The sequence below is a fragment of the Stegastes partitus genome, unplaced genomic scaffold (assembly GCF_000690725.1).
Source record: "Stegastes partitus isolate 25-593 unplaced genomic scaffold, Stegastes_partitus-1.0.2 Scaffold1238, whole genome shotgun sequence".
NCBI lineage: Eukaryota > Metazoa > Chordata > Actinopteri > Pomacentridae > Stegastes > Stegastes partitus.
The window spans coordinates 13,510-29,068 of record NW_007578969.1 but is presented as its reverse complement, the minus strand read 5'-3'; the positions used below and the strand labels follow the sequence as shown (position 1 = coordinate 29,068).

Genomic DNA, 15,559 nt, shown 5'->3' with positions numbered 1-15,559 from the left:
ATAAAGGCTGGTAATCAATAAAAATAGTTTGTTTTAGACGGGAAACTATTTGCTCATACCTGTTCTTTTCTCCTTTTTGTATATTAACTGTTGCTCTTTATTCAATAATAAAATAATGGATCGAATAAACAGTAGAATACTTGTTGTATCATTTAAACAGCAGTCTGCACATGAATCAGTAACGACAAACATGTTTTATTCTCAGAACCTTCGAAGCAAAATTAAACAAAATCAGCCTCCATTTCTGACTTGACATTTATTGTCAAAGTGCCGTTTAATCTGGCAGAAAACGGAACATAAATTAAATAACGTGTCAGTCTGCAGCATCACTTCTTCCTTCCTCAGTTCTTTCTCTCAAACCCCTCCGTCTCTAGTTTTCTTTTCTCTCCTCGTCACTGATGCGTCCTGATATGAACGGGGAAGCCGCCGAGACGAATGCGGTTCAGCTACACGGAGCTTTTAAAGAGCTGTCCAAAGGGAAAGTGGGAACTTTTTATTGGATGTAGCAGCGATATCATAAAGCGTGTCCATCACTGTGGTTACGTAGCCGGCTGAGGTGACTTTCATCTGCAGGAAAATCTCTGGGAAATACCCGAAAGCTCAGAGCTCCACCTAAAATAAACTCCGTGATTCATCCACAGTTTCCTGGAGATCTTCAAATTACTTCAAACATCATACATTCATTGTAAAAACACTAGCAAATGTCCACATTTGAAGCCAGAGGCCAGTAAAATCACAGTAAAAACATTTTTTAATGATGCAAAAGTCACCAGAGTTGTTGCCTTTTATTTCCTGTCACTGAATAAATCCACTAATCTTGACAGCTCTTGTTCAAAATGAGGCTGCAACAGAAATTTTCTTTATCTGATTCATCTTTCTGTATTGAATAGTTAATTGTTTAGTCATTAAATTTCCATCACAGGGTCCAGAGCTGCTGAATAAAGTGTTTTAGTCCAAATACCAGTGCAAAAAAATACACATTTGCATATAAATAAAGTAGCTTGAGCCAGTGAATATTGGCATTTTTTGTCACAGTCACAGATGATCAGAATCACTGCAGCTCATATTAATTTAGCTTCAGTCCAAACTAACAAGGCTACAGCTACAAGTAGCAGTTAGCCTCTTTGTTGGAGAGAGTGGTGATGCTAATGCTAATGCTAGGCGTTTGGAAACGATAACTGGATTTGCTGTAGAGTGTTTTCCATCAGCCCGGCCATAAACGAGAAGGAAGATTTATTTGTTTATTACAGCTTCAGCAGTATAATCAGATATATTATCAGCTCCACCAGTTCACTGGAGCAGTCTGCAAATGAGCTCATCGGTCTCTCTGTGTAAACAATAGCCGTCTGTGATTGGCTGTTACTTGCAACCAGTCAGAGAGAGAAGAGGAGGCAGCGTCAGAGCCAAATTAATGAGATAATTAAAGAAAAAAGAAAAAAAAATAGGCAAATATCGGCTTCTATAATCGATTATTGGTCGATACCGAGTAAAAATTTAATCTGCAAAAACGACATTAACATGTATGTAGGTTTAAAACTAGACTTAAATTGATAAATCAAAGCACTGAAACACATTTTAATCTTAAAAGTAAAGCTAGCTCCCTGTCATATGCCAACGTTTACACTGTTGCTCACCTGTACTGAAAATAAATTTGGCTTAGTTGCTCCATGAGAAGGCCCAGCTGCTAACAAAGCTTGGCTGACCTTGTTTTAGGGCAAATTAACATGCAGATTGGGCCTTCAGAGCTTCTTTCATGATCTAATAGTTTGGCTGGTGTTGAGCAGAGAGGTGTGAAATGCCTAAAGGAGGGAATTAGTCATCCCAGTTCCTCTAAAAGAAAGATTTAGGGATGATTGTTGTAGTGTTGGATACATTGCAGGTTAAATGTTGTGGCTATAGAGCACCATCTAATGATAAATTGATTTAAAGTAATAAAATGCAGTTTAATAAATGTTGTATCAGCCAGAAGTGAGCGTCATTTCTCTGTTTCTTGCATGAAAAGGGAATGAAACTCAGGCTGACTGCATTTTTCTCTCCGGTTGGACGCGTTCTACCACAAAGGCTCTATTTAAGTACCACCAGGAACAAGGATTGTATGACTCTGAACACTTATTTTTCCGTATTGCGCATGAATCACGCCGAGCGTACGTGCGAGCTGATTGTGACGGCGCGTGCAGGTCGGCTCAGATGGCACGTTGGACGTGATCATCAAGGTCAGACCTTCAGCACAGTGTCAGTTATTCTGTGAATGCAGCTTCCATCGGCTGCCAAACGGGTCACAGAGACCTTCCAGCTATGCGAGTCCTCCTCCTACCAACAGCACACACACACACATTACATTACATGACACTGGAAAACACACACACTCTTACAAATGCAATGCACACTGTTGAGAAACTCCAGTGGAACAGACGAGCACTGAGGCGGCTCTGTTGGCCGCTGATCAAACTCTCTGCTGCTGCTGAAACAGAGATGTTTTGCAATCTTTGTTTTCAGCCTCGACGCTCAGCAGAGACGACTGAAACAGACACAAACGTTAAATATTGTTTTCATGCAGCTCAGTTAAAAACTCATTTCAGTGTCCAACATAAAAGCCAGTTTCCCCCTTTTGTTTATGCAGCGTTCCTGCTTCTCTTCACACAGCTCGGTTTACAAGACTTCTGATTAATGAATTAATTACGGTGAGTTTTTAAACGAACGCGACAGGTTTTCTTTAAGTTAAGCAGTTTAAGGGATCCAGCTTGGGCTAGACAGAGAAAATCAGGTTATAAATGCAAACTAATACAACCTTCAGTTAAGATTTTTTTGCAAACAAATTTCCACAACATTAGAAAATGCAGTCCCTCATGCAAAACTAATAAGTATGATGCACACTGAAAATAAAATAAATGAGATAAAATAAGGCTGGAAAACAAACGTTATGATACTGAGGTGCTAAAATACTGCACGTGATAGTTAAATATTGCACCAGAAATTGAAATATTACACATTATAATGAAATATTATACATGAAATTAAATTATTGCTCATTACATCGGCATGTTTTGCACCAAACTTTAACATCAAGTGGAGAAGATAACGTGCAGCAGACTCTGCTCAGGTCAATAGTGGAGAATATTCAGGATACACCTGTATGAAACTGTGAAAAAAACTGACATGTGATGCTGTTTTTCTGTGATATATATATATATTACAAACTAGAATAGAAATAATAACTCTGTTGCTAAAGAATGAGTTGTTCTAGAATGATTAGGGTTGTTTTTTTAAATGATTGTCTGCATCGGAAATGAAAAATAATTCCAGAAAGCTAAATGAAAACCACCGGAAACATGACATATTTCCATGCAACTGTCCTGTTGCTCGCTCACTTTGCCGTGCACACGTGCAGCCTGCGAGTCAACAAACTCTTAAAGTTTTTAAAACGCCGACTTCTCTTGTCTTGACAATAAGAATCGTGGAACTGCTTTGTGTGTTTGTGTGGCCGTGCTTGCATCACACCGTCTGCTGAGAGGACGCATTGTGCAGCAGAACATGCATCGACTTGTATCTACTGCTCATAAAGCGTCATCAAATTCAGTTTATCTTCGGTGACTTTTGCACACAGTAGCTTGTTTTTCTGTGCAGTTTAGGCCTCCAGGTTTTTCCTCTCGTGGTGCGATAAAGACTTCACTGTCCGGCCTCCCTCGTGCTCTCTAGTACATGCAGCCCTTGTTGGTGTGTTTCCCCCTAATCGACCCACATTCTGTGTCTTCGAGCTCTCTCCTAATGCACTCCAACTCTTTGTTCGTCTTCTTGTGCGTCGTCAGTCGTCCGTCTCCTACCTGAAAGCTTCCCTCAGGTGCTCGGTTGCACTTCCACGCCACGTGCTGCGGACACTTTATTCGGTTCACCGAGCTAATGCGGTCCAACGGCTCCTTCTGTGTTTGTATACGAATCAACCAGGACTCCATTCATTCCCATGAGAGCCTCTGTGACCTCTGATGTGTCTGTGAAACTCCTCCTCATGTTTTTATTCCCCCGATACAGTGAAAAAAATTAAACTTTTGCAGCAGATCACGGAGAATCAAACATGAATTAGCTAACAGGCTATTTATGTGTTGACGATCAGATCATGTAAATATGAAAAGACATGAGTGTAGCTGCTGTAACATGCAGAGAACACTCGTACTGTCGTGGTTCATACATCCTGTAGCTTAATATTTTAAAAAACTGGCTCCTCGTTTGGCAGAAAAACCTCCTCGCTTATTTCTTTAATTCATGTTTTAGTGGCAGTTAATGCTTCATGCACAGGTTCCATAGACTGGACTGTAAAACCAGATAAATGATAATTAGCTTCGCCGCAGCAAAGTTGTCATCCATTACTTGTATTTGTTTATTATTATTACTTTTTTATCGTCTAATTGTTGTTGTTTTTTTCTTTGGTACATTATTTCATTGTTCAGTTTATTCTCTCTTACCCTTTATTTACCTAAAATCACTGATAATTTGACCTGGAACTAGTAATTATTATTTCATTAACAATTAATCTGCAGTTTTTGTGTTTAGAGTCATTAGATTGATCTAGAAAGTCTGTTTCTTTTTCATAGATTAAGATTTTTCCCTTGTTCTAAATGTTTCAGTGTGAATTAAGAGGTTTGTTTGTGTTTAAAATCATCCTGAAGCTGCAGCAGTTGGTCAGTTATTCTAGTTTAAGTCTTTTCTAGTCTGATTGTGCTAATTAGTCAGCAAGCAGGAGGAATTATTGAGCAGCTATTATGAAGTCAAATGGTTCCAGCTTCCTTGATTTCTGTGTTTTCTCGTTTTGTTAGATGGTTTTAATTTAAAGTTTGACTGAATCAGCTTGTGTGTTACATGTACGTGATGAGACATTTTATAAAGTTTGTAAAGTGGAGGAAGGCTGCTTGTTGTGAAGTTTAGTATCTTGGAAACTTTCACGAGTTGCATCCCGACTCTATAATATCTAAAGTAGTTTATAATGTAGAACTGGGACGTGGCGTCTGACTCGTTTTTTTTTTTTCTTCTGCTGTAGACTTTGATGCTGAGAGTGGAACTCGGCGATGTTCATCGAGGCCGCGGCTGTGTTTAATAATCTGGGGAGGCAGATCTGTCACAACCGATTCGCTTCCCTGTCCGTTATTGAGCCAGTGTTGTTACGCTGAAGGTCTTAACTCGTGTGTGTGTGTGCTGCAGTGACCTTGAGTGATACTTTTGCAAGAACAGGGTTTCCTGAAACGCCTACGATGATGCTCTCTTGTGAAAAAGGGGAAAGTTTGCACGAGTCGACTTTCACAACTGAGCTGAATTTGTGGCATTTTGAACTAAGAGTTCTGCTTCATGCCTGATCCTTGAGGATAAACTGAATATTTCCCCCTTTGATTAAATAAAAAATTAAACTCAGACTAGTCTCAAAGTAGAAAAACGTACTCAGTGTTAAGCCGCATTCAAGAATACGGTTAAATTTTTATTTTATTTTTTTTAAAGTGTGTAGTTTCAAACCAATAAGCACATTCTTCAGTAACTAAATCGTGCATATGAACACATTATCGTACAGAAATCCCTAAATAAAAGCTAACATTTGATTTAAATACCTTACAGGTTAATGCTTAATTCTAGCGGTTATGTGACAGTTTATTGTAACACAAACACACAATCGTCTCTTTTTCGAGATCAACACACCGTCAAACAGCTGAATTAAATGAGTGCTAACCAGCTGGTGCTCGTATACATCTATATAATTATAAATAGTTTTGATTTTTCTGATTTTAATTTGTTTCTGTACTTGTCCCCGTGCAAAAACAACTTGCAGTTCAGCTGAAAAAATCCCTGAATTTTTGTCACGTGACCGTTGGTTGCAGCTCAGTTGCTGATGTCTTCACTGATGCACTGAGGAGGGCAGAATTTTTAGTTTTTTATAGAATCTGGTTGCTGTATGTGGTTAATTTTTGGTGAATTAATGAATGAAACACTGCGTAAATGTTTATTGATGAAATATCCCCACACGTTTTCTGATGGAACTGCATGTCACGAATGAGTAGTTCAAGGACCTTCGGGAAACTGAAACTCCAGCAGTTCTTTGTACTTTTATATTTTCTGGCTCTGGTAAATGGCATAGTTTTGGTGCTATTTTGTTTTTTATTTATACAAAAAAAACCCCAGCCCTATTAAACCTGCTCATGGTTTTTTGATTAATAATTAATTATTTGATGTATACAATTTGATAGATTTTCATTAGTTTTATTATTATGATTATTTATGAATATAATTCTTATTATCTTCCCCTTGTTCCAGATGTTCCCTCACTGATGCACTGAGGAGTTTATTTATTTTACAGAATCTTATTATTGAACGTGTTGTGACAAACATGGTGGCACAATAAGGTGTTTCTTGCAAAAATTAAGAAACTGAGAGCAGCTTTTACAATCAGACATTGTTTGTTTATGGGGTTTTTTTTCTGTGTGTTTAATGCATATTTCAGGGAAGGCAACGAGCCCGGCGACGAGTTGACGGTGACCTACAGAGAGCTGCTGCAGAGGGTTTGTCAGTTTGCCAACGTCCTGAAGTCTCAGGGTAAGTTACAGCTGCCCCCGGGGTAAATAAAACTGTCTGCAGCACTTAAATGGTACATATACACCCTGGGCACTTTATAAGTTACGCCTCATGAGATCTAATGCAACGTCTCCACCATAGATTTTACTGTTATGAAGCTTCCACATGTTCACAGTTAGTTGTTGCTGCCATAAAGGTGATAATTCTGCTTTATATTTATTGTTGAGGTCATCGTGTGAGGCGGGTGAGCGTTGTGCTGCGTTACAACGTAGGTGTTCTTAATATTTATACTTATACATACACACATGAGCAGGGCACTGGATCGCAGCACCGCAGGAATAAACATAGATTTAGTAGAATTATCAACCTTTTTGACGCGAAAACTGAAAATGTAGAAGCTTTTTAACAGTGGAGCTGCTGTGTCACAGGGGTTTTATGTAAAATCAGACCAGTCTTCTATTTTTTTAAGTATGTTTTGTTATGTTTTACACAGAAATTGGTCTGAAAGGGTCTCCGGTTTTTGAAATTAAACCACCAATGTGCAGGAAAATTCCAACGCTCCATCAAAGAGGCCTTTCACTTTGGCATCTCGTCAACTTTTGTTTTGCCCGTAGCAGCTGGACTGTTGTGTAAATTTACCTCCTGCAGAGTTTACTGTAGATGTCAACTTACTCATATTACACAGACTCAGCGTTTTGTTTTGCCACAACTTTTGCGCTTCATATATTATTTGTAGACCCTAACAGTTATTTACCAACAGAACCACGCGGGTCTAACTGCAACCTACAACCTAAATCTTCTTTAAAAGTTTCCGTTTTCAGTGTTTCAGGTTGTTGTTTCCTTATCTTGAAGTAATTTTTGAAACCGTTAAAGCACAGCTAGCGAGAGGAGAGATATGCAGATATCGATGATCACCTTCAGTTAAATCTGTTTGTCCCTCAGTCAGATTGGTTTCTGGAGTTTTATAACCAGTTGATACGTATATAAGACCTGTTCCTCCACAAAACAAGAGCAAAAAAGGTGAGTTTGTGCCTCCCAGCAGAGAAAAAGAGCCAGAGTTGGTCATTCTGGGGGGTTTTTTTTCAACTGTTTTGATAGTGATTTATTTATTAAAGAGAATTATTTGTGTGACGCCGTCCTTTCTTTTTCTCTGGAACTGAATAAGAGACAACATTTGCACACCATATAAAGCAGAGGGAACAGAGCAACACCAGCTGTCTGTGTGAATATAGGAAGTAAAATATGGAGTTTCTGTCAAACCTGACCGACAGTGATGCTTCTGGTTTGAACAGATCTCATTCAGGGCCAAACGTCTCCGTGTTTTCATGCTGGATTGGTTTATTCTGTATTGTTTGGTAAAGTAAAGTCTGTTTCCGTCCCGTTTCTCTTTTTCTCTTCTGTAGGAGTGAAGAAGGGCGACCGAGTCTCCATTTACATGCCCATGGTGGTGGAACTGGTGGTCGCCATGTTGGCCTGCGTCCGCATCGGAGCCGTTCACTCCATAGTGGTGAGTAAATGGGATGTTTCATTACAAAACACTCCAAAAAAACAGTTTTTGGTTTGTCATTGTGGAGTACGATGTGAGTAGATTCTTTAAAAAAAACTAAAATAAATTTTAAGAGCCTGAAACAAAAATACAAAATGCAGAAAACTTGTGGGAATGTGGTAAATTCTGTTTATTCTGAGATGAAAGGTAAACATTAATGCTGAGTTCACTGCTGTTTCCAGTTTGCAGGTTTCTCTGCCGAGTCTCTGTGTGAGAGGATCATGGACTCTCAGTGTTCGCTGCTCATCACGGCAGGTCAGTTTCAGACCTAAAAATTTACTAATTTGGTTTTGCACATGAATATTTGGGAGAAGTTCTGCATCGTTATGACTCCACATGTAAATACTGATTACAGGATGGTGGTTTAGTTTAACCCTCTGACATTATTATATTGCTCTGTGACATCTGTGTCTTAAAGCCTGAAAGCAAAACCCCAATTTAACAAGAAAATATGGTCACATAGCACCAATACTCCATTGGTCTGCTTCAGGAAGCCGATATGTGACTTACAACAGATAAATGTTAGCACAAAGCTAAAGCAATAATAGCAACCCTATGTATTGATTTGGTGAACAGCAGGACTGCACAAATACAGTTCAAAACAAACAGTCATGATGAGTGAGTGATGCTCGGTACCTGGTTTCATCCACACGTTGTTGGCCACATAGTTCAGTCTCATCGGATCGGGAGATTTTGCTCCCCATAAGATACAAAAGCAGTTAACGAGAAGTGTCGGAAATGATGAATTTGTAAGATATTTACATTTTAAAAAGCCATTTGTCGTGCCACTATGAATAGTAGATGTTTTTAAGCCTGTGGGGTAAAATCATGGAACAGTCTGGACGACAAACACAAACCGTAGAACCATTTAAGAGACGAAAAAGACTGCTTGAATTCTAATAATTTTGGACAGTATGGATGGTATTGACGTTCCTCATAATGTATATAAGCATAATGTTTGAAGCGAAAGTAACGTTTGAGACGTATAGACATGTAGGAGGTAATAAGGTTTATTGTCCTTTTTTTTCCCCTTATGTGGTATTGTGGCATGTCTGAAATCAATCAGTCAATCAATAAATGAATAAAATGCCAGAAAACGAGCGGGGAAATTGTCGATTTCACCTCAGCAGAGCTCCCGTCTGTCAGTGGACACTCTGGTTTCTAAGCCGGTCGAGCTGAATGGTCGAAACAAGGAGCTGCTGGCTCAGACGAGGTGCTGAATCAAAGTCTTGTTAGCTGGATTAGAGGCTGGGGATATAAACTTGTTAATCCACTGGGTTAATAGCCTCTGTGTGGAGCCCACACACACAGTTTTTCTCATTCATCACAAGTCCTGCTAAGCGGATCATAGAGTCTTTATGTCGGGGTTCTTTTTTTCCCCAGTCTTCTGTCTGACTGGCAGTGTTTTATCAAAGTGTTTTATTTTGCTGTAAAAGAGCATTTACATCGTCAACGTTAGACAGATAACAACTTAGCCAGGTCTTATTGAGGTTTATTTTCATATATCATCTCGCTCAAATACTGGAGAAGTTGCAGAAGCTTCACTGTCAACCAGATCCAGAGACTGGTCAGCAAAAGATAATAGAAGTTAAGAGTGAGCTAAAGAGTGAACTTAGCTGCTGATGTATTCAATGTGAGAACACGAAGGTTATCTATTGAAAGTAGAGGAACATTTAGCTGCTAAAAAAAAAACATATATTAGCCTGAGGAGCTGGTGGAGACCAAAAATGGAGCAAAAAGGGGATAAAAGTTGGCATTAACATCCTCCTGTGGCTCCAATTTCATAATTACCACCAGATACGTAAATACACAACTGTTTCCAGATCAAAAGTGGTATTTTAGTGCTTTTTCACTGCTTCCAAGTGGCCGAAAATATAGTCATTGCAGGTTTAAAGATCTCCAACAAGCTCTGAGACTCAGAAATACTTGTTTTAGTCCAACAAAATCCAATTACAGAGTAGAAATATGTGAAAAGCACATCTGGTAGGTCTTGAGTTTATAAGTATGCCGGTATTCTTTACTTTATGTTTATTATAATCGTGCACAAGTTTCCCTCGTCTGCAGGTGAATGTAAAAAAACAGCCGTCTTGTGTCAAGCGCTGCACAGTGAAGGTGAAGAAACACAAACTTGTTTTCTCAGTTGTTTCATTTCACTCAAACCAAAACTTCGTGCACATTTTGTTTGAGGTATCTCTGCTTCCTGCACACGGGATGCTGTTCTTGACAATGGCTGTGCAGCTCTGCCCCCTGAAGCTACATTACTTTCTTATACATTACTTAATTTTCGGGACAGGATGTTTTTATTGCTTTATTTATTGCTTTCGTGCTACATTGCTGCTAATGTACAAATCTTTGCAGCAAATAAGACTAGTTCTGAGTTGGAGTGCGTCTCCTAGAACCAAAATGTTGATATAATTGTACCAAAACTTCTTTTTTTTAAACTTAAATGAAATCAACAGAGCTGCTTTCACTTTAACACTGAGCAAAACTGTATAGTGCAGCTGCTGGAGATGTGAGTTGATGCTGGACGAGAACAAGGATTCAGTGACGTTAGCATCGTTCTTCTTCTGCAGGTTTGTGGTGTTTTTTTAGCCGGTTGAACAAGTTAGTTGTACTTTACACACCATCTGGTTTTGCTCAGCATCACTTTAAATTCTTCCAAACAGGAGATGAGCTGTTTTGAGCGACTGACTCTTCCCCTTTTGCTCCACACATCTGATTGTTATTCTATCGGTTGTGTTTTGCTCTTTTTCTGTGGACGTCTTGATTCAGATCCAGGCTTCAGCTCCCGGTGTTCCAGTTTTATTGAGGCTTTAGTCCATTTCCAGGTTATTTACGTGATCTCGCTGCAGTAGAAGCTCGTGAGCGGACAGCGGAGCACTTTCTCTAACAGACTGACTCAGCTCTGCTGCCACAAAGACCGATGGAGGAGATTTAAACTCTTTCCTGCCCAAAGCAATAATTCTTCACTAACCTGCAGCTCTGACTGTGTGTGCTCAACAAATCACACCATGCATACTGAGTTAGTTAATGCTTTCATTTTGTTATTTGTTGTGTGTATTCTCCTGGATTCTGCTATTTTATTTGTGAGCTGTTTCCAAATTCCCACACTGTGATAAAGAAACTCTATCATCTGTAAATGAATCTTCTGTTTCCTCCGTCTCCCTCTGCCTCTGCATCGTCTTCACGTCGCCGTGTTTTTCTGTCTCGTTTGCTCAGATGGTTTCTATCGCGGAGATAAGCTGATCAACCTGAAGCTCTTAGCTGACGAAGCACTGCAGAAATGCAAAGACAAGTAAGCCGTCAAGACACACACACACCTCGGCATTAGTGCAGATCCTCACTGGTGTAAGAACGTCTTTAACGTCAGCGATATGTCTTATCCCCTAAAACCAGAACTTTAGCATACATTTGAACTACCTGTAATAATCTAATTTGTTGTAATTATCATTTATTATTGGGCTGGCTCCTCATCCTGGTGTTCATATTAAAGCGTAAAGCTGAAACTCAGTTGATTTGCACCTAAATGGCTGGAAAACTTGGTCAGAACTTGAATAGTTTTAGGAATTTCATCCAACCACATGTTTTAAGCGCTGGATTCGAGGCGTCTCCGTCCAACCGTGTCTGTAACTTATCGAACACACGTTCACATTTTTGAAAATCTATTTAAAGCTAAACAGACAACAGACATTAGAGAACACCCTGATGTCAGTTAAATCTTCTCTTTTAAACGCAGAGGCTTTCCCGTCGAGAGGTGTATCATGCTGAAGCACTTGTCCAAAGAAGCCGAAGACATCCTGGGCTCTCAGTCTCCTCCGGCCAAGAGGTCGTGTCCCGATCTGCAGGTGAGTTCGATCCGAACCAGAACGCAGAGTCCCGAAGTTCACGTCACTTTAAGTTCATTTAACTGTCCATAAATCCCTCCATTGTCATCCTTCCTTTTTAAAAGTTGTTGTTTTTTTTTAGTAACTGGATGTAAAATATAAAAGGTGGTGTTGTAATTCCCTTTCTGACCTGATGGTGGCAGTGCTGTCTCTCTGTTATGAATAGCAGACACTGATACAGATGTTTGTCTGCTCCTAAACCGGCAAGTTATGTGACACTTACTGTGTGCTGAATAAGACGACAGACGTCTGTAAATAACCGAAAATGTCATAATAAAACATGCTTCATTGTTAATTCTACGCCCTGAAAACATATAAACACACACACTTAACAATCCTAAACCTTGCTATCCAACAGGTTAACATAGCGACAGCCTTGGATTCTGACTCCGACATGACGTTTTATGTCACCGATCAGGATAACGGCGTATTATCTGACTGAACAATCCCACAGATTGGCTACGTTCACACTGCAGGACTTGATGCTCAATGAGGATTTCTTTGTGACTTCCTTCACGTTTCCAGTTCAATGCGACTTGTATGTGATCTGCTGTGTGAACTTCATACGACCCAAAAGTGTCCCGCATGCGCAGAAGAGGACACGACGACGTCACACGCAGCGAGCGTGCTCAGTGTTTATGGAAGTAAACATGGATGGTAACGGTGGAGCGTATCTGCCACTCCCCCGCCGCCACCGATGGAGGAAACAGAAGTGTGAGCGCTAACTAAACTAGCATCAGCAGCCAAGTACTGCCTGTGTGTTCTGGACACTTCCACCCCGTCAGAGCGCTGCCCCGGGGTGGAAGTGTCCCCCGACCCGCTGAATGTTCTGATATTTATGATTTAATTAGGTCTGAATATCCAGAGACCAGAAAATGCTATTTGGACCAGCCCAACTAGTTATTATAACAACTATGAACAATAATTATTAACAGCAAATGGGCCTTCAAGCATCAAGCCGTCCTCGTATCTGGACCTCTGTCTTGACAATCCGACATAAAAGAAGGTTTTACATTTAGTGTCGGATTATTGAGTCACGACTGTATATAATAACAATAATTTACCAAGAGTTTCTAAAGTGCTGCAGCAGACAAAGTGAACTTGATCAACATTAGCAGGAAATCAGGACAAAGTTATGACTTCACCTGCCTCATAGGAGAGACTGGACGTATTTCATTGTGTAAAAACACGTCCAGAGCCTTTAAAGGTGGAGCTGTTGCATCCGCCGAACAAGGATTTTTCCCTATTTTTATAAATAACTGATCCCGCAAAGCCTCTAAAACTTCACTATCACAGTAATTGGGGACCCTGATTTCTAACTTTATGTTTTTTTGGTTTTATTTTTTCAATAACCGCTCCCCTTCATTAACGTCTTCCTCCTCTTCCCTCCCGTCCAGCAGGAAAAACAAACAGGCAGAGTAAAGAAAACGCGTCCTGTTCCGAAGGTATTTCCATCCTCACCTCCATCCCTCTAAACCTCCATCACACCCTTTGGTTGTTTTGTTTGTTTGTTTGTTTTGTTTTAAAAAAGGAGAATTTAACCCGTAGGCAGAATTTACATTTTTACTGCTGCAGGGTAAAAAGAATAAATGATATAAGTCTAGTTTTTAGTTGTTTACACTTGAAATCTGTCAACTATTATGTTTTTGTTGATTAGAAATCACTTATTGATTTATTGTTTTTACCCAACAACAACAGCAGCAGCAGCAGCAGCATGTTATTCCTGTGGGTTTGGACAGTTCAGATGAAATTTGTGAAATTAAAAGATTAATGAATTTAAAGTTAACTCGAGTTAGTGCACATTAAATATTGTTAAATGCCATTTTAATCGACTGATGTGTTAAATTTTGCAGAATTTCAATTTAGACAAAACAATTTATTTAAAAAAAAAAAAGACGAAAGTGTTTCTGAACTGTTTAAATTCACCAGAATAAAAATGTGAATTCTGTGTAAATGTGCGACCTGGATTAACACCGTTCTCTCTCTCCTTGTCGTGAACACACTCTTCCCGTTGTGCTCGTTCACTCCAGCCGAGCGTCTTTAGTTTTAGCGCTCGATCAGCTGACGGCTGGTTTTCTCACTAACGTCGCTGCTGTGACACTTTTCTCCTTTTGTTTGAACAAATCAGGAAGAATCAGGGGTCCAATAAATACACTTCACACTTTCCTTTATTTGTTCAGCTAAAAAAAAACAAAAATAGCTTCACTGTTTTGGAAGATTTAAGTTTCATTAGTACAAGTTTTTTTATGATCTCGCATCCTTTTCTTGTTAAATCTGTAAATCAGCCACAACATCAAACCAGGTGAAGCTGGAGGATGTTTAATGCAGCCGTTTTTTTGTTTTGATGTGTTAGAAGCAGGAAAAAAATCCCAATTTGAAGTTTTATTGTCATTAAAGTGCATCCTAAAGCAAAAATAGAATGAAGCTTTGAAGGCAAACGTTTGCAAAACCAAAATCTGTAAAAGACAAAAAGATCAATTTGTCTTTTTTGTGTGTTTGCATATGTAAAAAAAAAAGTTCTCCCAGAGCCAGTACTGTGCAAAACAACAGTAATGATAAATATTTCACTATAAAAACAAATAAATACAGGTTAGAAACAAACAATAGGACATTTCCAAGCCTGATAGTGTAGAAGGGCAGATGTGAGCATGTAAATGGTTTTAATGTTGTGGCTGATTATTGGTGAAATATTCAAATTACAAACAAAAAAAAATAGGATTAACGTCCATTTAATGGCTTTAAAATGGTCATATTATATGTTTTTATTGTCAACAGTGAGTATCCATAAAACAAATGAAGAGTTCATTTGTAGAAACAGATAATTGCGTCTTCACAAACCTTCAGAAAACCAACTTCTCCATCGTCTACCTGAGACAACATCAATCAAACTTAAGTTCTCTCTGTTTTTGTCAAATCCACTCAGCTTCAGTTTGATTGATATCATCTCAAGCACACAACAGAAAAAAGAAGTTTTCTGAAAATCTACGAGTTTTTTGTTTTTGTAAATGAGCTCGTCATTTACGTTTTTGCCTTTTCAACTCCACAGAGGTTGAATTTCTCACCGTTTAAGCTCGTATTACTTTTGTATTTACGTCTAGGAGCAGAAATCATTTGTGTTTTGTCCAGTTTCCGCTCCAGACCCCTGATTCTTCCTCAGTAACGTTCATGTGATATATTCTGTCTCAGGGAGCAGATCTGGAGCCTTGTGTTTTCTCTTATCAACCACCGGTTTAGAAAATCTGTGCAGCGTCTTAATTATTCCTGGTTTTCCACTCGTTACGCCTCCTGCTGCTAATTGAGGAAAACCTCGGCTATGCTCCGTTAAACTGACTCCAGATGATTCATAAACACCTGAACCTGTGTCAGAAAACACAAGGCGACACCTCGACCTGCTGCTGAACCGTGAAGCAGCTTCATGGGAGGAAGTTACCGACATCAGAGCTGAGTCCACTCACTGTTTGACACCTTGGTTCTCTGATGGATTGTTTTCAGCGCTTCAAGGCAAACGAGATGTTTTATGAGTTTCCCTGCTCACCTTTCACCTTATATCTGATCTGCCCCTACGTCAGCCTCTCTCCTTTTT

General features: G+C 39.4%; 1 protein-coding gene across 2 annotated transcripts in view; it reads left to right on the top strand.

Moving 5' to 3' along the window:
• The window catches only part of acss2 (acyl-CoA synthetase short chain family member 2), a 60,650-nt gene that overhangs the window by 32,016 nt on the left and 13,075 nt on the right, over window positions 1-15,559 (top strand). The window contains exons 5-10 of one of the 2 annotated variants that reach the window (XM_008297690.1): window positions 6,476-6,567; window positions 7,950-8,053; window positions 8,275-8,347; window positions 11,312-11,387; window positions 11,829-11,937; window positions 13,377-13,421. In XM_008297690.1, coding sequence (XP_008295912.1) covers window positions 6,476-6,567; window positions 7,950-8,053; window positions 8,275-8,347; window positions 11,312-11,387; window positions 11,829-11,937; window positions 13,377-13,421 — 499 coding nt within the window. Of the gene's footprint in view, window positions 1-6,475; window positions 6,568-7,949; window positions 8,054-8,274; window positions 8,348-11,311; window positions 11,388-11,828; window positions 11,938-13,373; window positions 13,422-15,559 lie in introns of both variants that reach the window. The other variant, XM_008297689.1, reaches the window with a different exon arrangement.